The sequence below is a fragment of the Asterias amurensis genome, chromosome 1 (assembly GCF_032118995.1).
Source record: "Asterias amurensis chromosome 1, ASM3211899v1".
Taxonomy (NCBI): Eukaryota; Metazoa; Echinodermata; class Asteroidea; order Forcipulatida; family Asteriidae; genus Asterias; species Asterias amurensis.
In genome coordinates, this window is record NC_092648.1 from 10,913,174 (window position 1) to 10,939,181 (window position 26,008).

Below are 26,008 nucleotides of genomic sequence, written 5' to 3' on the forward strand. Positions count from 1 at the left end.
TCATTTCGATTCAGTATTAGATAAAAGACAAGGTAATCACATGTCATAAAGCTGTTATGTGTGGGTTTTATTAAAGCATAGAATACTTTTATTAACAAAACATTCTGGAACAGCTTTGTGATTGTTCACAATCTCTAGTTATTATTATTATTATTATTAATATTATTATTTGTATCCGTCAAAACCCCATAGGTTTAACCAGGGCATTTTGTTAAAGCCAAAAATCATACTTGGCTTAGTATAAGAGAGTCAGAACCTATATCATATTAAAGCTTAGGTCTTGAAGTTGCAGTTAAATGTAGTTTGCATAAATTAAATAATTAATTAACTAAGTTATAACGACATGAATATTTAATTAGCCAATCTTTAGACTGCCATATCTCACAAACTATACGTCCGATCGCAATTTTGTTTTCAATTTTGTACTTTGTGGGTACTGTATAACTATTCCATGGCCTTAAAATCCGGACGACGTCACCATGACGTCATGTATTGCACGTTTTGTGTCTGTGCACAAACACAATGGCTCTTCAAATGTCAACATTTAAATGGTCAAAAACTTAATAACTTCAACATTATTTATCTGTTTGTTTCCTGAATTTGATATTTTGTGTCAAAAAATACACTGATTCTAAAAATAATGGTTTCCGTTCATTAAAACCAATCAAGGGACGTCTATCATTAACGAATAAATTAAAATCTTGCCGTCATCGGTACAACGTAGTACTTCTGGATGTAGTCACTAAACTGCGTGCAGTCGCTTTCATGTGGCTGTACACTGTCTCTATGGGTGGTTGCAATACAGTGTGGACCTGTTTGCATTGAGGACTTACTTGAGGGGAGTCTACCACAATGTCCTGATGTTGGCATCATTGTATTTTTTTCCTCCTAACCGTGTTCTGGACATTCTCCATTGGATTTGTACACAACCAATAGGCATACATTGGAATCCTACGATGGTTCAGGGTTTTCGTTAAAACGATGTACGTTCTAATAGGTTTTTTTTAAAAGGCATTAGATTGGGGTAAGTTACACACCATCGTGTACCTTATGAAATTTGTTAGTATGAAAAACACAATTTTAAAACTGTGACGTCATCACGTGATAATTTATGGTAATTAGAAGCTTTAATGAGTTTTTCTTTGCAGCACTATATCTCAAGAAGTGAACGGCCGAATTCAAAGTTGTTTTCAGTAATAGACTCCTTAGGCATGATAGATTTGCATTGGGTAACCGTGACCCCGATTTGACCTCTACTTCCGGGTCAACCGGAAGTGAGACCATATTTCAAGAGTTACACAACCGATTTAATTTTTTTCTTCAGTTATAGACTCCTTAGGCATTAAATTTTGTTGGGGAAAATCCGTGACCCCATTTTGACCTCTTCTTCCGGGTCAACCGGAAGTAGGACCATTTGTCAAGAACTACACAACCGATTTTCAAACTTTTTTCAGTAATAGACTACTTAGACATTAAACATTAACTTAGAAAACTGTGACCTTATGTTGACCTTTATTTCCGGGTCAACCGGAAGTGGGATCATTTCTCAATAACTACACAACCGATTTTCAAACTTTTTCAGTTATAGACACCTTAAGCATTAAATATTAACTTTGAAAACCATAACCCCACGTTGACCTTTCCTTCCGGGTCAACCGGAAGTGGGACCTTATTTCAAGAACTACATAACCGATTTTCAATTTTGTTTTGGTTATTAACTCCTTTGACATTGGACATTCGCATTGGCTAGCCGTGACGCCATGTTGACCTTTACTTCCGGGTCAACCGGAAGTTGGACCATATCTTAAGAACTACACAACCGATTTTCAATCTTTTTCAGTTTTAGACTCCTTAGGCATCAAAAATAAAATTAGAACAACCGTGACCCCAATTTGACCTATATTCCTGGTCAACCGGAAGTGAGACCATATCTTAAGAACTACACAACCGATTTTCAAACTTGTTACTCTTATAGACTCCTCAGGCATTTAAAATAAACTTTGTGACCCTCATATCTCAAGAACTACACAACACGGAACAGCTTTGTGTTTGTTCACAAACACCTAATGTCTAGTTTGAGTTGTGTTTGCTCCAAGTAAAAGTGCGTTGCCATAGTCCAATCGTGAAAGAACAAGAGACCTTGTAACACTGCTACATGTGTCAACGTCTAGAAACCTTCTTATACGTGTAATGTTACGCAGATGGTATGACACAGACCTAGACAATGATGTCATTTGTGGAGACATAGACATAAGATTGTCAAAGACAATGCCAAGGTTCCGAACAGTTTTAGTGGGTGTGATAATTTCATCTCCAATTTGCAGTTGAACACTGGGCATGAGGCGACTGAAATGAGGTGAGGTTGCAACAAAGAACTCGGTTTTATTGTTGTTCAGTTTCAACATATTTTCAGTCATCCAGGATTTTAATTCTACAATGCACTTTGTGAGCGCCTGTAAGGCAGACTGAATAGATGATGAATCTGTAGGTGTGAAACTGGTATAAATCTGAATATCATCAGCATAGATGTGATAGAGTAAATTGTTCCCCTTGATGATTCTACCAATGGGAATGGTGTAAATGGTGAAGGATTTCGGGCCAACAATTGATCCTTGCGGCAATCCATAAAGCATATCTTGTGAGGCTGAATAAGTATTGTCTATCAAAACCTGTGTTGTTCTACCACTGAAGTAAGACTTAAACCACTCAAGAGCTGTCCCTGTAATGCCAATCTCACATTCTAATCTGTTGAAAAGGACATTCAAAGTGGGTAGGAACTAATGAAGTGGCCAAAAACGAAAGTTATAAAAACCCTTTAAAGTGCAACAGTTTATTGATGTCCTTTCTGAACTTACCCGTGTGTCACTCCAAACCATTTTAAGTTCATAGTCTGCCAGTATGTTCGGGTCCTGGTTGATGTGATCCAGGGCCATCTCTACCGCGACCAGAACCCCGCTGCCGTCCCAGCCCCCACCGGGCAGAGCGAAAAACCCGCCGAGGTATAAAGGTATTTTCTCGGGTGGATTTGACACTCCAGACCCGCTCCCTGCTTCACTGCGGCCATCGGTGTTGTTAATGATTTCACTGGTCGTTTGAACTCCCCCAACCCCATCTGTTATAGAATAACTAGCCGTAGTTTCTGAATTTGCAGTCGAAAGGAATTTTAAAATGTTAACAGCGACCAGAACAAACAAGAGACGGGCTTTTTCCATGATGTGTACTCAAATTCTGAGTAAGATAAAATTGCCAAAAACCGACATACACGATATAGAAGAGTTGTAGCCACTATGAACACATCGACAATTTCATCCGCGTCTTTTCTTTATGAGTGATGCTCTTCCATTGGTCATGCGTGATATGTTTTTCCCATCTAATTATAATACAATATCGAGTATAAGATGTTTTCCCGTGTGTGTATTTTGGGGATTGATGGTTGGTCTTGTCTTCTGCTCCCAAATGAGCTCTTACCGTAAGGTGTGATTTTTAACATAGGCCTAATTTGGGCTTCAAGAATTGTGTTACGTAACCTTTTTGAAATTGATGTTTTAATTCTGCGTAATCGTTGACGGAGTAGGACCAAACAGCAGGAGGTTGTGTTTTAATTGCAATTTGTACGATCTGAAAATCCCCAGGGCTTTGAATCACTCATTAGCAACAAAGATAAGTAAAACGAGGTCACACTGTTAGAAAACAAGAAACCAAGTGATTTATTATGACCATAAAAACCAACTAGCCACTGGAAACATCCAAATAAAACTAGATAGTCAATGTCAATGGTAGGCCTACGCATTGATGAATCCATCTAGTTGTTTATAGATCATTAATAATTCTCCCTTCACAGTTGACTTGTCGAAGCTAATGATGATGAAGTAATTTAGCACTTACCAAAAAAAAACGCTCATTAGTAAACATAAAGGAAACTGTATTAATCATTCATGTTGATATTGTCGAAAACTTATGCCTGCGCAAATAATAAGCATTGAGCCAGATAAAAGCCTTGAAAAGCTGTTGTGTCCATTTTATCATACAAAAAAAAATCGCCATAAATATTACCGTAGGTGTTTAACGAGGGGGTTTATTGTTTGCCCATGAGGACTTGTACAAATATTACCGAAAGGGTCAAAAGTGTGCATTTGTTTATAAATAAAAAGCCTTGGCTATCTTTAAAAATTTTGAACTACGATTTCAGTAATCAACTCCAGGAATGTTGAGAAGAAAACAAATTATTTCGGCAAACTCGGGCGGTGCAGGGACTAGAGGGATAAAAGGAACACGTTGCCTTGGATCGGACAAGTTGGTCTATAAAAAGCGTTCGAAACCGTTTGTTATGAAATGCATATGATTAGAAAGATATAGAATATAATGATCCACACAAATATCACTCAAAACTGTGCGGTTTTCCTTGTTACGTCGCAAACAAACACGGTCGGCCATTTATGGCCGACCGTGTTATAGTCGACGAGGTAAAAGGAAAACCACGCAATTTCGAGGCTTATTTGTGTAGATCATTGTATTCTACTTTTACAACATCTTTCTACCTACATGCATTTTATAACAAACGGTTTCAAAGCGCTTTTCAAAGACCAACTCGACCGATCCAAGGCAACGTGTTCCTTTAACAAGCAAAATATTCAATCCTGACTTTGTAGAGTATAAAGTTAAAAAAATATTGGATACCCATAAACGTGAATATTTGACGGGCTAAGTGGTACAAAACGCGGAGTTTAGCTTACGGTTAGGGTATGTCATAAGAAAGCAATTTGGCTTGAGGGTTAACGCAAATTTGAGTTTCGAAGAAAAACAACATAGAACAACATAGTAGTATATGTTAAATTTGCATCGGTGATAAAGAATATTAACTTTGTTTTTTACCCATATACAACGATGTACAAAACATAGGATTCGAACTGCCTCTAGCTACCGGGCAACCTCGGTAGTCTAGTTGACAAGACACTGCTCTAGAATTGCAAGGGTCGTGGGTTGGAATCCCACCCGAGTAATCTCATGCCTGTGATATTTTTCACAGGACTCGGGAAAGTACTGAGTATACAGTGCTAGCACACATCGGTGTGTATGGGTAGAACACAAAGTTAATGTTCATAGAACAACATGTTATTTTAAATTTTCACGACTCGTACTACCTGTAATTACTTTTGTTAAAATAACAAACCAGCGATGACCCTCAAGCCAAATATCTTCCTCATAACATATTCTCGTTCCATGTTTGTTCCATCAAAGGCACAATCCCCATATCTCATCGCTCGTGTCGTATTACTGACACAATCAACAAGTGTCCCTTATAAATAGCCAGGCGCATTTTTTTTGAAGCGTTAAATCATTAGTGTATAGGCCTCCAATGTGTCAAAGCTGTCAACTTGGTAAACTGAAAGGTTTTAACCTTTCGCTGCGGGTTTTGATGAAAGTCATTGTTTACACTCTACCGAAGGCAGTCTAAATGAGATCATTGGTGTTTGGACGAACAAATTAACTTCCATTCTCCCTTTTGTAATTAGTTTTTTCTTTAAAGGTATTACCGGGTTGGAAGCTTGCTATTAGCTCATACTAGAATATGTTTTAGTGAAACATTTCCTTCTGATTTTCTGAAATGAAGTCATATTTAAGAAAACTGTTTGAAAAGCTTAGAAGACCAGCTGATTTCGACTGTTGAAACCCAAATTAAAGACAATGGGACTTATTTAAGAAAAAGGCATATGGGTGCACCATATGAAAATATCACTAGTTTCGGCTCTAGTTACATTCAAGTCATTGCATGGTCTTCTTAGCTTTCTCTATTGTTTTAATTTTCGATAATTTTCGGGCAGCCTGTTTCGTAACCTATCGTAAATCCACGTCAAAACCTTGCCAGACGACCAGCAAATAATTATAATGATCATTGATTTTCTTTAAACAAGAAGTGACACAATCGGACAATGACAAGCACAAACCATGAGGAAAACAAAATAACTGTTTTGTACTACAGACACAATTGAATGTTACAAGCGACATCATTAATCTTCAATTTATTCAAATTCATATTTTTAAACAATGAACAAAGAGTAGTATTCAGATAACAATTGTTTACCGTAATATACAAATCCTGGTCACCAATGGGTACCTATTTCTGAAAAATTATAGATTTGTTTTATTTTTTCAGAGAAGTTAATTCCAAACACAAGTTTGGCACTGTTCTAGAACTGCAAAGGTCGTGGGTTCGATCCCCACCCAAGTATCTTATGCCTGTGGATTGGTTGCACAGAACTCGGGAAAGTACTGAGTATACAGTGCTATTACATCGGATGTAGGATGGGTGAAGTAAAAATAATACTCTTTATCCCCGATGCAAAATTAACATAATTTAACTAGTTTTTTTTCCGTTTATATTGACCAAGCCAAAAAATGTCACAAGGACGGAAACCTCCGTATCTGCCATGTTGTAAATATGTAAATAATTGAATTATTTTCGCCTTTTCATGGAAACGTATTATTTCAACAGCAAATTACTAGTTTAAAAATGCACCTGACGACTGTGTGGGTAAACATAATTACAAAAATGTGCGTGATTAGCCAAAAAAGACAAGCCCAAGGTAGAATTCAGTTTTGTGGTGCAATCGTTTTCTCAGTAGACAGTGTATTTATGAATGTGTGGATAACATTTACTTCGCCCATACATTGTTTGGCTACTAAATGGCTTATAAATGTATCTTTCACAATAAACGGCTTGGGTTTGGTGGGAACAGCTTCATCGATAAAGAAAAAACACCGACAACCCATTAACACATTCTATAATATATTACAAATTATTATTAAAAAAAACACTAATCAAGGGATTTCCCATTGATTTTGATTTTGCGATAATGTCTGCTCAGGTGGAGTTTTCATTGAAAGATTTCATAAAATTGATGAAAGTGCATAATTGGTGCACCTGGCAAATTGAGCTGATTGATCAAGAGTATTCTCTGAAGTAATTAATTAGCACACACAAAAAAAACAAAATATTTTAACGAAAAACATCTGCTTTGCGTATGAATTTTGATTTGCATATATATTTTTTTTTTCTTCAAAATAACATTGATAAACATTGCCCTTTTGAGTCATATCATAATATGGAATTGCGGTTAGCTGCCTTGCAACACTGAGCTGGCAATATAAGTGACCATCTCTTCACAGACTACAGTGTGTTGGGAAAATAACTAAATTGATTCATAGTGAGTACACTGTACAGAAAGTGGAAGTGTTAAGTGATAGTTTGATTTGTAAAAGAACACACGCCGGGCTCTTATTCTCAAGAGTCAATTCAGTCACAAGGGGAAAGGCTTCAAACTGTACAAACCAAGAGTGGACAAAATCACCCATATTGTCGAATGGACTTTCTCTAACAGCGAGTTGTCAACGTACTATAAAGGGACTTCTAGTATATTTGTTTTTTTGTTATGGCACTGTCCAACTCAGTGACTCTCCAACACCGTGAACCAAGAATTGAAAACCCAAGAGTTGAAAAATCACCCATGTTGCCAATTTGCGTTCACTTTCAAGGAGTTGTCAACGTACTATAAAATGACCTCTAGTATTTAGCTGTGTATGGTGCTGTCAAACACAGTGACGCTCCCATACCGTGGGAGTTGAGATTGACAAAAAAAAACATTAAAGACAGTGGACACTATTGGCAATTACTTAAAATAATGATTTGCATAAAACCTTTCTTGGTGACGAGTAATGGGGAGAGGTTGATGGTATAAAACATTGCGAGAAACGGCTCCCTCTGAAGTGCCATAGTTTTCGAGAAAGAAGTATTTTTCCTACGAATTTGATTTCGAGACCCCAGATTTAGAGCATGAGGTCTCGAAATCAACCATCCTAACGCGCGCAACTTCGTGTTTTCTCTTTCATTATTGTCTTGCAAGTTCGATGACCGATTGAGCTCAAATTTTCACAGGTTTGTTATTTTATGCATATGTTGAGATACTCCAACTGTGAAGGCTAGTCTTCGACAATTACCAATAGTGTCCATGTTTCATAGATAATAATCTCTTTATAAATAGCCGAATCGTGTGTGTGTGCGTGCGCGAACGGGGGTTAATGGATGGGACGGGAACACAATTCATTCGACTGACAAATAGTGCAAAACGGGAAAAACAGGACGAGAAAATAATGATTAGGACGGGAAAAAAATTAATGGGGCCGGCTGGGGAAATAATACGAGATAGGAAGACAGGAAAGGGACCATGATACGGGACAGGAAAAAAATAAACTGAACGGGAAACAAATAAACGAAACGGAGTACAGACAAGGAGAGGGTAATTGGTATTGTTTTTTTTGGTTAAAGTGACAGTTGACATGAAAACTAACAATAACACTGATTTCTTGATGTGATCTGATGATGTCATCGCAACTTTACTGTCGTCACGTGGTCATTGTGCAACGCATCACACCCTTGCAATATGATCAGATGCGTAGCAGGTATTCAGGTGTGCTAACTGCCCAGTGTACCTGTCTAGCAGGACCTGCAGTACAGGAATTTGCACAAAACATGTACCAAAAAAACATTGCAAAAACGCGTACAAGTGCGCGAACGAGGGCAAACGAACGGAACGGGACTAAATCAATTCGACTGACAAATAACGCATAAAGCAGAAGTAGTATAACAACTCCTTCAAAAAATAAGCTGTGTAATGGAGAAAGTGGGAAGGTAAAGCATATCGTTTCCCATTAAATTGTAAGTGTAAATGGTAGCCTGTTGTGTAATATGTGTATTTTTCTGGTAATAACCTAACACCATAGTATTTCAAACTTTGTCATCATAGGTTCGATAAAGAAGTCGACAGTAAGTCGACTAAGTCATCATAGTAATTTGGCATTTTTGTTTTAGTAAGTCGAATGGGCCAGATCAATAAGCATGGTCGACAGTCAGTCGACTGGGCCAGGGAAGTTGTAAGGGTTGATATGTTAGTGTCAGTAATTCGATTTGATGGGATTATTTATCATGTGAGAAAAGTGTGTGGCACAAGTGAAAATCTTAACTTTATCATCACACAAGGAGCGAGGGAATATAGTTGACTATTGTCGACCATTGAGGGATGGGATTTTGCCTGATGGTACCCATGGTGTAGTGCACGCATAGATCGCCATTGAACATTGACTACTCGACAAAATGGCCGCTGCTCGAACTTGCCCTTGGATTTGCATATAAAATAAACTTTGGTCACAAATCAAATCAAAACTAACAGCTCACCGATTGACCGGGGAAACTCAAAGGGTCACACGTGCTCCAGTGCATTATTCAACACCAATTGCACATCAATCTTATACAAGACTAGACTCTGTCACTGGAACATTAAGTTGACAAGAAAGATTTGTGCAACCAAAGGAAACATTACCTTTTTTTTTTACGCTCGTCAATTTTCATCTTCATCTATTCAGAAGTGAAACATTCGTTTATGGCATCCGATTTCACTCAATAAATCTGAACATTTACATTGCATTGTACATTACGTATGTGAAAAAACTAACAATCTTTCACGTGTTGGACGGAAGAATTTTTTTTTGAAAAATCAAAAAAGTGGTATAAATACAAACATTTACACAACAGCAACCAGTTTTTGTATATGGAATGAGAGTTGAATTTGTACACAAACTACATATAAACCAAGTGAGTTTTGTTTACCCAAAAAAAAAAATCTGTACAATCCATTGACCTTCTGGCAGGAAAGAAAATACAATGATATGGTAAACATTTCAAGAGTTTTAAGAGTACCAATAAACAAGTTTTGAGATGTGTCTTCTATCTTCATATCAAAAGTTGGTGAAAATTAGACAGTGCAATTTATATAAAGTGTAGTAGTCAAGTTTTTCTACTGAGCTGTGTATAATTCGTGCCTGCAGAAAGTCAATGAGCCATTTTCACAATGAGTAAAGATTGATCTTACGAAAGCAAAGTGCAATGTCACGTGGTATACTGACAACTCATCTTAAAGGATTTGAGTACCTTTTCAAATGTCCATAGATTAACATTTAACTTACAGGGTTTGAAGATAATGATAGTGGAAAGCTTCCCTTCAAATAATACTTACTGAGGTGCTTTAGTTTTTGAGAAATGAGTAAAACAATGTCATGAAAATACGTTTGTAAATGATTAAAATAATGTTCGTCTCATGAGACGAAAAATATTTTCATGACATTGTTTTACTCGTTTTTTCAAAAACTACAGCACCTCAGCACGTAATATTTTTAGGGAAGCTTTCTACTATCATTATCTTCAAACTGTGTAAGTTTAGTGTAAATCTGTGGACATTGTGTTTTTTGTCCTACAAAAGTTACATTGACCCTTTAAGATGAATATTCGTGCTTTGTGTAACTCTTTTGTAAACATGTGATGAAGTAGGCAAATATGGTACACAGGCAAAACATTCGTTTTTTCTTTGTTTTACTAGTTAAGCGGTGTACATATGGAAAGGTTTGCAGTAACACCATGTAATGACTATCTATAATGAGTTGGGGTGGTTCTGAAAAGAACCGTTGGTTTCAACTCCGGTATTGAGCAGTAGCTTATGCTACTGCTCAATACCGACTCCCTAAGTTGAAACCAACTGTTCTTTTCAGAACCATCCCAACTCATTAGAGATAGTCATTGCATGGTGTTACCGCAAACCTTTCCATATCGTTTTTCCACCATGCAAAGTTTCAAATCATACGGTGTACATCTTCACTCATCAACAGACTAAACAACGTCGTACTTTCAGGTTGGTGTTAATCCATCTTTTCTCATCCATCTTCAATACGGTGACCCCCAGGCAGTCACACAACATTGGATATTAACAGACGCCTGAATTAGGCGTTAGTGTACATAATACGACTTTTGTTTTTGTTTAGACTCGCTACAGAGTCCCTGTGACTTGAGAAAAGACTAACTTATGCTACTGCTCAATACCGACTCCCCACTAACGCAGAGCTGTGTATTGTAACCAGTTTGTGTTGGTCACGTGGTTGCTGGACGCCATTTTGTCTCTCAATGCAGCACAACCTAACGGGGAGACTAGTCTGGCACCCCGCCTTCTCCCATGCGTTTGTTTGTTTTGGTTGTTGTTGTTTTTTTGAGGGGGCACAAAATGGCTTTAAATCGCAAGCTGTAGTAACTCACAATATACGGCTCTGCACTAACGGCCAGCGCCATTAAACGGCACTTTTGTTTTCCTTTTGTTGAAAAACCCTCTACTAAATCTCTTTTAAATATAATTGTTAAGGCATTTAGTTCCATCTGTGCAAAAATAGAATTGGTTTTGTTTTTTGGTTACGTTTTTGTCCTCTTGTTGGCTCTTACACACTCGCCGTGGCTAGGGTCGATGGCCCCGTTGTGTCAGCGGGACTGATGGTTGAGTCCTGGTGGTGATCAGAGCTCGTCTCGTGGATGTAGCCTTTCTCCCTGGATGGGTTGCAGCCACATACCAATCCACACGACCAGAAACCACACCCTTTACCGTTCCCTGGTGGCGAAGATGTGGACTGCTTTTTGATTGCGTTGATTTCATCCTCAAGCTGAGCAGGACAAAAAAAAGAGCAAATTAAAGGAAAAAATAGCCTTTTGAAGTAGGAATAGAACACAATTTCGTCTGCTCAGAACTAAGGTCATGAATGGCAAAATTTTGCAGAATCAAAGGTTAACTTGTGAACATGTTCCGGGTCAGGCTGACCCACTATTGGTCAATCTGACCCTGATCAGAACGATTTCAGCTGTGTTGGTTTGTCTATTGGATTGTTTCTGTTGTATGCAACTTGTGCAGTAATTGACCATGGCTAAAACCCAGAACCCCTATACATCTTGCCATCGCAAACAATAACATAAGTTTATATCAAATCCAATACCCAGTGTTAAAATAATATGTAGTTTGGTGTCTCAACTTGGTTGGATGATTACACTCACATCCTTGATGGTATGTTTAAGTTCTTTGTTCTCCTTCGATAGATTTCCACCACATCCACTTGATGTCTCACTAATGTTATTGGTTCGACTCCTGGTCTTGGGCTGGTTTGGGTCACCTTCCGGATGCTTCACCACTGCAATAATCTGTTTGCCAGTCAATAAACGCAATGTAGGAAGATCAATTCATGACATTTATTTATAATTCTTAAAGAATGGTTGGTGCGGGTGTTTGTATGATTGTTCTTGTGTGCCTTTTTAAACTTTTTGTTTCTCTTTAATCCATGCCCCCCATGCCAAATAGTTTAGATTGTTTACATAGGTTTGGTTGGATGTGGCTGTTTCTTGAAAATATCAAAAATTTACCAGCAGGATTAGACGTTGTGAGTAACTATTAATTCTCAATTGGAGGGACAGATGTGTCTCAGATGTGTCCCCCAAACCGTGATTTTGAGGCACTGGCCTTTTATTGATCAGTCTTGTTTCTTTGTCATTTTTTTCCATGCTGTGTGTTTTTCTCTGGGTAATTTAAAACGTGTTTTGCTGTTTCGAATCATTTATATGTATAAATAAATCTTCAACTATAGATATATTATTATTAAAGAAAGTACAACAAAATTGTGCCCGAACTGGTTTCTTCTATCAGGGTGTTTGGGTGTGAAGCCAGGCTTTCTGTGCTTGTTCTCGCCCAAACAATGTTGCTTTGGTGAGATGTATATAGCGAACAAAGATTAGCTTTATTTACTGTACACTGTTATTTCGGTTGTTTAAAATCTTACACAACTTGTGTAAAATTTTACACAACGCCTGTTTACTATATGAACCTAGCAACTGTTGTGTAAACGGTTTACACAACCCCAGTTGTGTAGTTTTTAAACAACAGTTGTGTGATAAGTGTACACAATTATGTGTAAAAGTTTTTTAACCAAGTAGCTGTGTAAACAGTTTACACAATAATTGGGTATACTTAATTACACATCATTTTGTAAAATTAAATTCTACAAAATTATGTGTAAAGTACCAAATTAGCTATTATTGTGTAAACTGCTTACAGAACAATCAGTTATATTGTTTTCACAATTATAGTTGTTCACAATGTGTTACTATTTAGTTGTGGAATGCCCATTTTTAAGTAAAGTGTAGACACATAATGAGAAAATAATTCAGCAACTTGTTTTTAATGATATTTAAATGAATTTTATTGGCCAAAACTACACCAATCATACATTCATTCACCACAAATGACAATAAAAATGTGCTGGTCACCAGCCAATATCGACCTCATGTTGACAAAATGGTCCAAGAGAGAACTTGGCCAAGGCCAAAATGCTTTGCGCAATAACCATTTAGCCACTGGACCGCCCAGCCGCCTATCGATATACTGTATGTGGTAGGAGGAAACCTTGCTAGCTTGTATTTGTAGAAAAAAAGTAACATCAAAAGAATACTGGATAGTCATTATTAAGCTAATGAAGCTAACGATGGTGAAATAATTTAGCTCTTACCCCAACAAAACGCTCATTAGTAAACACAAAGGAAACTGTATTTATTCATCATTCATGATAATATTGTCGAAAACTCACGCCTTCGCTTTAATCAGTATAATCATTGAGTCAGATAAAAGCCTTGAAAAGCTATTGTGTCCGTTTCATCCTTACAAACAAATATTCGCCATAATAATTACCGTAGCCGTTTAACGAGAGACATTTATTGTTCTCATGCGAACTTGTACTTTTATACAAATATCAAGGTTCAAATTGTGCATAAAAATTAAGCTGTGGCTATCTTTTAAAATTTGAACTACGATTCCAGTAATTAACTGCAAGAATCTTGAAGTATTAGTTTTCAGCAAACTCGGGCGGTGCCGGGACTAGAGGGATAAGCAGGTTTTTAATATTGCTTGTTTATTCTGGGTTTTTTTATGGAACAACTGCGAATTTCAAGAGCAACACGCTGTGTCTTGTCACTTAGACAAACTGTAGTTTAGTTACAAAATGACGCAAAAAAGGAATACAACATGACAAAAAAACTGTCCACTTTTCAAACATCCAGCTTCCCCTTGTAAATACTGTTTTGCAGTCAGATGTTCATTTTCAACTCGGCTCCAACGAAACAAGTATTGTTCGTCTACTCGGTCCATCCAGATAGTCATGTTGGTAGTTCAAGGGAGCTGGTTTTTGCTATTCTTCTTGCATTTCCTAACAGTACAAGCGTGTACTTCACAGTGTGGCTTATAGTTCATGATTGTTCTACATCCAGCACATAATGATCTCCATAGCTTGACGTTCAGAATTCAACTAGTACTCATCCTGAACTAGTTTGGGCTGTAGTTAGTTCCACCAAGTGAGAAGGATGAATGGCAGTGGCCAGTGGCTGGTGCTTCAAATGCAGGAATGCTGATCATGTAGTGTTGGATATCTGTTATGTACCATCCTGTTTAAAAAGAAAGACAGTTTTGAAATAGTCTGGATGAACAGATACTTAACACACAATCAAGTAGCTGAGAGTAGGCCTACTACTACAAAAAAAAAAAACCACGAGGGGCCACTAGCTAGTCCCACCAGCACCACTTGCTGAGCCAAAATGCATATTGTTTTTCCAGTTGCTTTGCATTTTTTCACAATGAACGAGTCCAAAATTTCCTGCAATAGTTTGCAGTTAAAATTTCCTTGCATCATACCAAATAATTCCATACCGAATAACAATGTTCAAGCCCTAATAAAAGCCAAAATAAATACTATTTTCAGCTAAACAGAGTTTGCAAGAAAAATCTATGTCAAATCGTCAGAAGGTATACAAACAAATGTCCATAAAAAATGTTCAAACCTTCACACAATGCTGTGCATGTGAGACCATGGAGCACTCCGAAACACACGCGGGTTGTCTGTTTGTACGAGTGGGGTGCACTGGGGACTAAAAATCAATATTTTTATACATGAACTCTGAGTTGGAGATAGGTCGAGTTGACGGAATAGACATGATTAATATAACTATTCGGAAAATACAGCAAAACTGACTTGAATAACTAACGTTAAAACTGTCAAACTTATTTCTAAAAGTGTCTGCATTGAATGACCAAACTTGGATTGACGTCTCTCTTGGGCCCAATAGTGATCTGACTACGGAGGGTTAAAAATCTTATGCAAACTCTAAATTTTCGGTGAAAAGTGTGCAGTGTTGTAACAATGGCCTTTACGACCCGCGTAACGCGTTGTCATCGACGAGGTAAAAACTTATAATTTTATGCTAATTTACCGAAAGCCAACTGACAGATACCCACACAAAATGGTCCTTATTACGGTACTCTTCGTTAAAACCAGTGAATTGTTATTTACTTACCGCCACAATGAACAAAATCTTCGAATCCTCACTGCTTTTGTCGACAGTAGCGGCAAAGTACGTTAGCCATTTTGTTTTGTCCGTTAAATTGTTTGCCAAGCAAAGGTACTTCGTGATTGGTTGCTTTCTGATCACGTGCTTCAAAGTTTACACAATAGTTGTGTAAATTCAGTTTTGGAGGATTTATCGATTTGTAATATTTAACTTACATTACACAACTAGCATTGTACACAACTTGGAAATGGGTACACAACGTTGTGTACAAATTACACAAGTTGTTTAAAAAAGATTTTACACAACGTTTTTTTACACAGCAGAATAACAGTGTAGCATCTCTTTGGAACTCATTGCATGGCTTCCCTCCATCCTACAATGTAGACTGTTTTAAGAGGAATATTTATTCCAATCTCCAGTTTCACTGAGCTGTTGTCATCTTGATTATTTTTCTTTTTGTGTTTCCTTTACCAAGAATGGATCTTTCCACAAAACAAAACCATTCTCTGATACATGTTTCCCTCGTCATCCTACAATCGAGACTGTTTTAAAAGGAAACAAAATCGTACCTCTAGCTTCCCGATTATCATCTTGATTACTTTCGTCTTGTATTCCCTTACAAAAAGTGGCTCGTTGCCTTGGATCAGACGAGTTGGTCTATGAAAAGCGTTTGAAACCGTTTGATATCAAATGCATATGGTTAGAAGATGAATGATCGACACAAAATATGCCTCGAAATTGCATAGTTTTCCTTCTACATGGTGAACTAACACGGCACGCCATTTTGTGGAGTCAAGTTTTTGACCCCATAAAATGGCCGACCGCGTTAGTCCGCAAAGTAAAAGGAAAACCACGCATTTTCAAGACATGTGTGTGTGTATCATTATATATTCTACTTTTAAAGCATCCTTACAACCATATGCGTTTTATAACAAACGGTTTCAAATGCTTTTTTATGGACCAACTCGACCAATCCAAGACAATGGCCCCTTTAAAGGATCTGGGTACATGTTGAAACACAAAACACAATGTCCACAGATTAAATTAAACTTACAACGTTTGATAATAATGATAGTAGAACGTAGTAGTTGCTGAGGTGCTGTCGTGTTTGAGAAATGAGTAAAACAATGTCATGAAAATACAATTGTACATGCTTAAATAGTTTCCGTCTCTTGACCACTGAGACGAAAATTACTTTCATGACATTGTTTAACTCATTTCTCAAAAACTACAGCACCTCAACAAGTAACATTTTTATTATTATCTTCAAACTGTGTAAGTTTAATGTAAATCTGTGGATATTTAAAGTTCATTCACTTGCCTTTGGGACAAACACAACTGTCAGTGTGATACTTGTACAGAATAGGATGATGCACGACACGAACAGGAAAAGTGCTTCCGGGTCGTTGTTGATGACGACACTGACAGCTACGCCAATCAGACACAAGATGACTACATTGTAGACGCTGATGCCGATCAGCTTGCTGTCATTCAAACCGGGAATTGACACCTGAGGGGCATGTTAATAAAGTGTGGCTTTAATTTGTAGTAATCGCCGAAATGAATGTGACAGTTAAAGCCATTAAGACACATTCGGAACAGGAAAGAAAAAGTTCACAGATTTACAAATAACTTACAGGGTTTACAGAACGTAATGGTGAAAGAATCCTCTTGAAATTCTATTCCATGAAATGCTTTACTTTTTGAGTAACATTAAAACTATCATCAATTCTCGATATCGAGAATTGCGGATTTTTTTAAAAACATGTCATAACACGGCGACACGTGCGGAAACAGGGGTGGGTTATCCCGTTATTTTCTCCCGACTCCAATGACCGATTGAGCCTAAATTTTCACAGGTTTGTTATTTTGTATATAAGTTGCGATACACGAAGTGTGGGCCTTTGGACAATACCGTTTACCGAAAGTGTCAAATGGCTTTAATGGACAGTGAATTGTAGTATTTGTATTGACTTGGTACAATAGCAATATTGTCCATAGACAGACTATCCTACCTGAACTCCTTTTTGCCTTATGTGAGAACACACACTCTCAATATATACTTTGCGTGACCCGTTTGGTTCGAATGCCCCCAAGTTACATTGACAGCCAACTGACAATATTGTTCCATAGGTTATCAATGTTTGGGGGTTTTTATGATATTGTTATCTAAGTGTTCTGCTCCGTAGCTGTCCAAAGTTTTTTTCATTAACAATATCAACCTCTACCCTCGCATTTATACCTCCGGGCGAAGAAAAGCAATTATAGTGAAATATCTTGCTCGAAGACGTAAGTGTCACTACCGAGACCCGAACCCACACTCCGATGACATAACCACCAGAACTTGAGTTCGATTTTCTAAACCACTCGGCCACCATTACAAAATCGAAATCTGTACTGAACGTAAATCATTTGTGATCCATTCAAAACAAGTGTGTGTAACCTTATGTTTATTCGACTTTTAAACCGATGCATACCTGTTTTTCTGTGGCAGCCCCTAAGCTTTGAAATGCGATACCGCTTCACATATAGCGAACAGAAACTCATCTCTTTTGAATGTAATATAAAAACCTATCTTTTTAATACCGCTTTTTAGCTTTTTATGTCTTCTTGTTTGGTCACATTGCCAGTTAGTTTAGAATTTTAGCATAGTTAGGGTTAGAGGCGTCTGTCTCCTGAAAAGGTCAAAACATTACGGATGCCAGCAGAGATAGGCCTATGTAATAAGTATTCCAGACGTATCCCCATACTTTTGTTTGGGCACTGGCCTGGTGACCAGTCTTTTTTCTTTGTTTTTTTTTTCCACTCTGTGTTTTTTAACAAGTGTTCTGCGCCTCTGATCATTTTGTATGTAAGGGGCGCAATGTAAATTTTAAATATTATTATTTATTATTAGTATTACCTGTCTTGTTTCCCATGCTAGGAATGTGCCGAAAATCAGCAGCAGGCCCTTGTATCCGTACAAAGCTCCAAGCCATATGGTTAACGTATCACACGTACAATAGCGAATATACGGCTGTATGAATGTATTCGCTGAGTCTGGATGTACCTGTAACAGTTAATCATGCAATCAGAAAGTTTTGTTTCGTCTAAGAGCAAACATGTGGTGTCCTCTGTTTGAGGGTTTGGCATTGTAATTTGGGCTGATACACACATATGATTTTGCATTGTTAAACCCAGTGTACACTACTGGTAATTGTCAAAGACCAGTCTTCTCACTTGGTGTATCTCAACATATGCGTAAAATAACTAACCTGTGAAACTTTGAGCTCGATTGGTCGTCTGTGCGGCACATAAATGTAGCCCGAGGTCAGGCTACATTTAGGACTCGGGCTACATTTAGGTGCCGCACAGTCGTCGGAGTTGCGAGATAACTATGAAAGAAAAAACACCCTTGTCACACGAAGTTGTGTGCTTTGAGATGGTTGATTTCGAGACCTCAAATTCTAAACTTGAGGTCTCGAAATAAAATTCGTTGAAAATTACTTCTTTCTCACGCCACTTCAGAGGGAGCTGTTTCTCACAATCCTCTGTACTATGAACCTCTCCCATTACTCGTTGTCAAGTAAGTTTTGATGTTGATAATTATTTTGAGTAATTACCAATAGTGTCCACTGCCTTTAACGAGTTTGGATACTCTTTGTACGAGAAAAAAAAGGGCAAACCAAAATTACATTAAACTTACACGGTTTAAAGGCAGTGGACACCATTGGTAATTTCTGAAAATAATTATTAGCATTAAACCTTATTTGGTAACGACCAATCGGGGAAGGTTGATAGTATAAAACATTGTGAGAAACGGCTCCCTCTGAAGTAACGTAGTTTTCGAGAAAGAAGTAGTTTACCACGAATTTGATTTCGAGACCTCAGAATTTCGAAATCAAGCATCTGAAAGCACACAACATCGTGTGACAAATGTGTATTTTCTTTCATTATTATCTCCCCACGACCAATTGAGCTCAAAGTTACACAGGTTTGTTATTTTACGTAAATGCTGAGATACCGCAAGTGAGAAGACTGATCTTTGACAATTACTAATAATGGCCAGTGTCTTTAAAAGTAATAATGATAGACAAATTCCCTTAAAATATTACCTGCTGATGAGGTGTTGTAGTTTTGAGAAAATTTATAAAGCAGTTTCACGAGAAACAAATTCATCCCAGTGAGATGACCATTATTTTTAGCATGTACATCAGATTCACGCGACTCTCCAATAAAAAAACTTGCTCTGTGACGACCAATGAAGCTGAAACTTATACAGGAAAAGTACATCAGATACATCTTTATGCACAGTGGGTATAGATTCACGACTTTGTCAAAAACTAGATATACAAAAAGTAGCCGAGACATTTTGTAATGGAACAAAATAATAGTTAATGGTTTGACGTTTTTAACATAGCAGAGTCTTTCTCGAAGGCTAAATGACAACACGCCACACAAAAATATCAGTTAAGTGAAAATTAATGAATTAGACATTAGACATTTTTTTATAATGTAGACACTAATGAATTTGCAGCGTCATTTATTAATTACTAATCTGCCTTGGTCTGGTCTGGTACCGGTTCTGCACTAGGATGTATTAGTGTTAAATAATGCACTCTTAGCGAAGGCCTTGTACACTCTGATGATTTTGCAGCGTAAATTTAGACTGATATACACTGTTGAGTTTGCGTAATATTGTAATGACTTTATGCCTAATTGTTTATCTCCTATAATAGGCACTCGTTCTTCTTCAATCGCTCATTTCCAACTTTCCCGGGACCCCGCACCATGACACGCTATGGCGATCTGGCCTTTTTTGTCATAGCACCAACACTTTAGAACCAACTACCCACCCACATTCAAGCAGCTCCTTCATTTGACACTTTCAAATCCCAACTTAAAACCCATCTGTTTTGTCAATCTGGTTATAGCGCTATACAAACTTTCCCATTTAGTGCTCTATAAATGTTGTAATTATTTGTATCATTGTTATTATTTCGTCTGGTGCCTGTTCACACGAGGATGCTGTAGCTGTAGTCTGGTACCTGGTACGCACTAAGTGGTGATTCTGGAATGTTCACGGTCTTTGAATCAAGACAAAGTATACACACAAATTTGTTTCATACAAAATGGCGACCATGTTGGTCCATGAGGTTTACTAATAGGAAAACCACACATTTTCGAAGGATATTAGTGTGGCTCATTATGCAATGCGATGCGATGCGAGGGCGTAGTCGATCCTACACCAGTTCAGGACTTGGTCGCAGCCCTCCAATATTCCCTGTCCAGCATTAGGGTCCTCGTCTCTCCTGTGGCTCATTATGTTGTACTTTTAAAGCATCTTTCCAGTCATAGTCTTTTCATTACAAACGCTTCTTATAGCCCAAATCGCATAATTATGGCACTTTTGTCCCGCTAAGTATGTGGTTTGGGCTACATTTATGTATGACGTTTGGTTACAATTCGGTTCGGGCTACAAGTTTGGGCATGAGATTTGGGCTCATGTTTACGCAGGGCTCGTGTACGCAGGGCTATAAACCTTTATCACGGTGTGGCCATCTTGATTTTACTCAACTCATTGTAACCAAACTGAGGCTGGTCGAAATGTCTGGTGCCATGTTTGCGCAATGAATGTTAGCATTCATTACTGTTATGGAAACGGAATATGACCAAGATAGTGACAGCATGATAAACGTCTATATTTGGTGGCACACAGCCGCATGTGTGTGACATCAAAACAATATTTACCTCTACCTCGAACCCTCCTTGCCGGCCTCTAAAAAACACTGGTACTAAACCGGTTTTTACTTACCCGCCGAGGAAATATATCCAAAGTAGCCATCTTAAGTGGATCTATTAGTTGCCATAGAAACAGAATGACAACGTCAACGAGCAAGAGAACAAAGACCATGATGAAAAGCTGGCCGTCTGTCACAATCTATAGTTAGAAAAATAAATTATTGAAACATCGGGGGAAGTTTTCCTGCCAAATCCTTTGTAAAACAATTAATTTCATGATTACTTTTTAGTTGCTTTGCTGTCTTCAACTTTTTTATCAAATGATCCATGTAATACGTTTTGTATCTCTCTTTTATCAGTGAATAACCGTGGTAATATTTGTGGGAAATAACAATCCAAGGCCGACATGAGTTTTCAGTTAGGAACAACACAGTCAAATGAAATCCTTTAAGTGTGAGGCTTTACTGTAGGTAAATCATTACTGCTCTGGGCTCCTGGACGAAATTGAAAAACAAACTTTGTTTTCTTCTTCATGCGTAAGTGTAGGGGGGCACGTGGCTTCTTCCAACTAATGTCCGAACTCCGAACCCTCCCCCATTTGAAAACTGGACTGTGGACTTTGAAGAGTACCATAGTTAAACGTAACATTTTAAAAGCTTTAATGCACTAATTTAAATGTAAACAAAAGAAAATTCCATTAACAGGCAGACAATGTATTTTTCACACTCCAGTCAGGTTTTCTTAGTATTGTTTTGTTAAAAATAACATGCATAAGACCGATTAAAAGGGTCTTATTTAAAAGAAAAGCAGACAGAAGTGGCCACTATCAACGAAAAAACAAACAAGTTTCGGCACTGGAATACTAGGCAAGTGATACTGGGTCTTAGATGGTGGTTTGTTTTCATGAAAAGGCTTCTCTAGGGTCTCAAGGAATTTTGCTAAACTGTTACCCTTCTTTTCGGCGTCTTGAATGCTGCTACGCGATGAACCCGCCACGTCTTACTAAACAAAGCGCCGAACGCGAGCACAAACCCCACAGAGAGAATCCAGGTTTTCATCTGTAAACAAAATAATGAGGAAATTTAATTTAATGTGGAATAGAATGCTGCTTTGTAATTCCCGACCTAGTAGTTGGTTATTTCACAATGACGTAATTAAATCCAAACGTTAACCAGCATTTTCGTAGGAAATGCATGCAAAATAAAAGGGGAATGAACAATTTTAAAAAATAACTTTATTAACTTAGCAAAGCAAGTTTATCTACAACGCAGTAAAAAAAATACAAATTACAGCACAAAGACTTTTCTTATCACTTGTTCAGTCACAATGCTGATTTTCGCCCTTTCAAAAAGTGCGTAGCTAGATTAGAGCATGAGGAACAAAAAAAAATAACTTTTTGATAAAGAAACAATTTAGAACCGTCGTTGTCAGTGTTTTTTTGTTGTAATGAAAACACTTTGCTGAAAAAAAACTTCATGCTGAGAGTTAGATAGCAGTCATTCAGTTTCGCAAACTTATATAGAGACTGACGTCACATTTCTGTGGCATGGCAACGCAGGAGGTATTGTATGATGGAGTAATATGTAGAGTCATGTAGGATACTAACCAGCCTATAGCTATCATGGGCAGCGTGCCGTATTTATATGAGCGGCGAGCAGTGGATGCTAAACAAACAGCGGATTCTGTTCAGCAGAGTGTGGGTTCGAATCTCGGTTGTGACACTTGTATCCCTGAGCAAGACACTTCACTTTAACTGCTTCTCTCCACCCATGGGTTAAAAAAAATCTTGAAGTGTATTTTTTTTAAATAAACAAAAGTAATAGGAGCGCCAAAAACAGAGATTGAACATGTTCTTACGTAACATAAGACGCCGAATGTGTCTTCGGATACGAGGTTGGTGTCCAGTCCCGAGACAGCAACGAACAGATATACAAGTATACCTCCTAAGATGATGAGGTTGTTGAGGTTGGGGCTTGACATCTTAACGTGTCTAAGGAGAAATATCATGAACACAAATGGTTTTTATAGCCAACATAGTTTTGGAAATACTGCTTGATGATATATCAATTTATATTCGATTTACTGTAACACCGTGTGTTAAGTTTAGCTTATTAACTTTATTGCATAAACATCGAGATACAACTTAGTGCAAAAGGGAAACCCCGAACAGGCATGTATGCCAACTATATTGGGACCCCTTTTCACACATCGAATAGAACCAAGAAACAATGACTACAGTAAACATGCAAAGACACCTGCCAGTAGAACAACTGTTTGTGTATAATGTATAATTTTGCTGTGTAAATTTAGTTCTTTGGGAACAAGGTCTTGCTTTTGATTACATTGCTGCGGAGTGGATTTCTGAATTGCTGAAGCACTGGCACTTCTGGAGAGGCACTACTACTTCTAAAGAGGCACTCGCACTTCTAAAGAGGCATTGTACTTCTAAAGAGGCACTCGCACTTCTGGAGAGGCACTGTACTTTTGAAGAGGCACTCGCACTTCTAAAGAGGCACTGTACTTCTAAGAAGGCACTGGCACTTCTGGGGAGGCACTGTACTTCTAGAGAGGCACTGGTACTTCTGAAGAGGCACTGTACTTCTAAAGAGGCACTGGTACTTCTAAAGAGGCACTGTACTTCTAAAGAGGCACTGGTACTTCTAAAGAGGCACTGTACTTCTAAAGAGGCACTGTACTTCTAAAGAGACACTGGCACTTCTGGAGAGGCACTGTACTTCTGAGGAGGCATTGGTACTTCTAAAGAGACACTGTACTTCTAAAGAGGCACTGTACTTCTAAAGAGGCATTGGTAATTCTGTTCGCACTGAACGTCAGATGGTAAAATTACCCTTGCTTTGTTATTTGCTAATAGGGAAAAGTCCGATGCGAACACGGCCTCACCTTTGTTGGCGGTATTTTATGTTGAAACTTAAGAAGAAGAGTGACAGAATAACGCAGCAAGTGGTCACCCCGCAAATACTGAAGTACAGAATAGGCGCCAGACCCTGGTACTCCCTCACGACGATCTGCCTTATCTCTGGGGTTCTGTCTAGAGGAGGACCATCTCCTGTTCATTTGGAAAATGTAATTTGGAACATCTGTAATGTTTTAAGCTGTATGGACCAAAGGGTTCAATTTATGGAAGAGGTGGCCCTTTGTTGGCTTATTATTGTGGTTTCAATTTAATATTAGAATATAATACTAGTACCTTAAAGATGGTAGGGCGAAGTACCGTTGATATTTGAATTTTTCCGTGCCCCCCCCCCCCCCCCCCCCCATGGTTTCCCAATACGGTGATAGATATTTTTCGTCTGATAGCGCCCTCTTTCCTTTTGACACAACTTCTTTCAGGTCAAGTCCATTTACCGTAAGGGGGACACAAACATTGGGGACAAAATCCCATGTTGCACCGTTAATGGGATTAGTTTTAGAGGATGGGCGCGATAAATTTGCACAACTATGGCAACTATAGTTAAAGGGCAGGTACACGTTTGGTAATTATTCAAAACAAATATTAACTTAAAAACTGACTTGGTAACGAGCAATGGAGAGCTATTGATAGTATAAAACATTGTGGGAAACGGCTCCCTCTGAAGTAATGTAGTTTTTGAGAAAGAGGTAATTTCTCACTCAAATAATAAAAGACTTCTAGCTAGAATTTTTTTTATTCCTATCTGAAAGCACACAAATTCGTCCAACAAGGGTGTTTTTCTTTCATCATTTTCTCGCAACTTCAATGACCAATTGAGCCCAAACTTTCACAGGCTTGTTATTTTATGGTTATGGTGGAATACACCAAGTGAGAACACTGGTATTTGACAACTACCAGACTTGTACCTTCCCTTTATATTATAAGAGCAGAATGCTTTAGTGGCGTATAAGTATGGTTCAATTTTCAGAGCAGAGGGATTGGCGAAACTAGGGACACATTTTTCGACCAGAGGGGCTAATTGGCAACACTTCAGGGTTACATTTGCAGAGCGGAGGGGCTGATATTGGCTAAATTAGGAAACATTTGAAGAGCACAGGATCTGATTATTACTTAACTATACGGTTAATGGTTTAAAGCCATTGGACAGTTTCGGTAAACAGTATTTTCCAAAGGCCCACACTTCGTGTATCACAACTTATATATAAATTAACAAACCTGTGACAATTTAGGCTCAATCGGTCATCGGAGTCGGGAGTTTAAAAAACGGGGAAAACCCTCTCTTGCATCCGCACGTTTCGCCGTGTCATGACATGTGTTTACTATAAATCCGTAATTCTCGATGTCGAGAATTGATATTGTATCAATGTTTTCTCAAAAAGTAAAGCATTTCATGGAATAATATTTCAAGAGAAGTCTTTCACCATTACCTTCTGTAATTGTAAATCTGGGAACTTTTATTTTTTTGTCTGTTCCGAAAGTGTATAACGGCTTTAACAAACTTTTTTTGGGGAAGCTACATTTGAAAATTAATTGATGTTATGTCAGATAAATAACTTGACTTACCTGGCCAGACAATATCCTTCCGCCATTCCAGTGAGTCATCCAATGCATTGTAAAGAGCAATTTGTTGTTCAACAAACTCTAGAAGGTAAAGATGGAACTAAATAAAGAAAATATCCTCCTGAACTTGCTGCCTTTAGTAATATGTTAGAAAAATAATAACAATAATGGTTTATTATAAACGCTCATTTTCGTCATTCAGTGACGCTCAAGGCGCTTTAACATACAGTATTTTCCTGCAAGGTATGTGGGACTACGTTTGAATTATGAGACCTACTCCTTTTACATAGCACCATGTAATGGTTTACAAGGTGCTATCCATGGCGCAATCCAATCAAATCAGGAACACTGGGGCGAACCCCTACTCTTGTTGATAAGTGCACTGGTTTTTTTTATGTGCGCTCACAACACACGGGACCAATGGCTATACGTCCCATCCGAAGGACGCAGGAACACGCCTTTACAACTGCGTTGTGAAAACAAGAGAGCTCATTAGTCATTGGCACATTCGTTTATTACGTTTTTGTGGGTTTTTTTTTTACGTGCAATAT

The 26,008-nt window shown here is 38.0% G+C and overlaps 2 protein-coding genes across 2 annotated transcripts in view; both read right to left on the bottom strand.

The window, feature by feature from the left end:
• Positions 1-5,258, bottom strand: part of LOC139943327 (gamma-aminobutyric acid type B receptor subunit 1-like) — a 29,297-nt gene extending 24,039 nt beyond the window's left edge. Inside the window, 2 exon segments of the mRNA XM_071940159.1 lie at positions 2,856-3,139; positions 5,171-5,258. Coding sequence (XP_071796260.1) covers positions 2,856-3,139; positions 5,171-5,258 — 372 coding nt within the window.
• A 5,383-nt stretch (positions 5,259-10,641) lies between these two features.
• LOC139939650 (gamma-aminobutyric acid type B receptor subunit 1-like) overlaps positions 10,642-26,008 on the bottom strand; it is a 51,436-nt gene continuing 36,069 nt past the window's right edge. The window contains exons 12-20 of the mRNA XM_071935703.1: positions 25,461-25,538; positions 23,867-24,032; positions 22,823-22,955; positions 21,916-22,023; positions 21,039-21,164; positions 18,147-18,293; positions 16,566-16,754; positions 11,915-12,058; positions 10,642-11,529 (exon numbers count right to left, since the gene is read on the bottom strand). Of these exons, the coding sequence (XP_071791804.1) occupies positions 11,311-11,529; positions 11,915-12,058; positions 16,566-16,754; positions 18,147-18,293; positions 21,039-21,164; positions 21,916-22,023; positions 22,823-22,955; positions 23,867-24,032; positions 25,461-25,538 (1,310 nt within the window). The 3' untranslated portion in view covers positions 10,642-11,310. The remainder of the gene's footprint in view (positions 11,530-11,914; positions 12,059-16,565; positions 16,755-18,146; positions 18,294-21,038; positions 21,165-21,915; positions 22,024-22,822; positions 22,956-23,866; positions 24,033-25,460; positions 25,539-26,008) is intronic.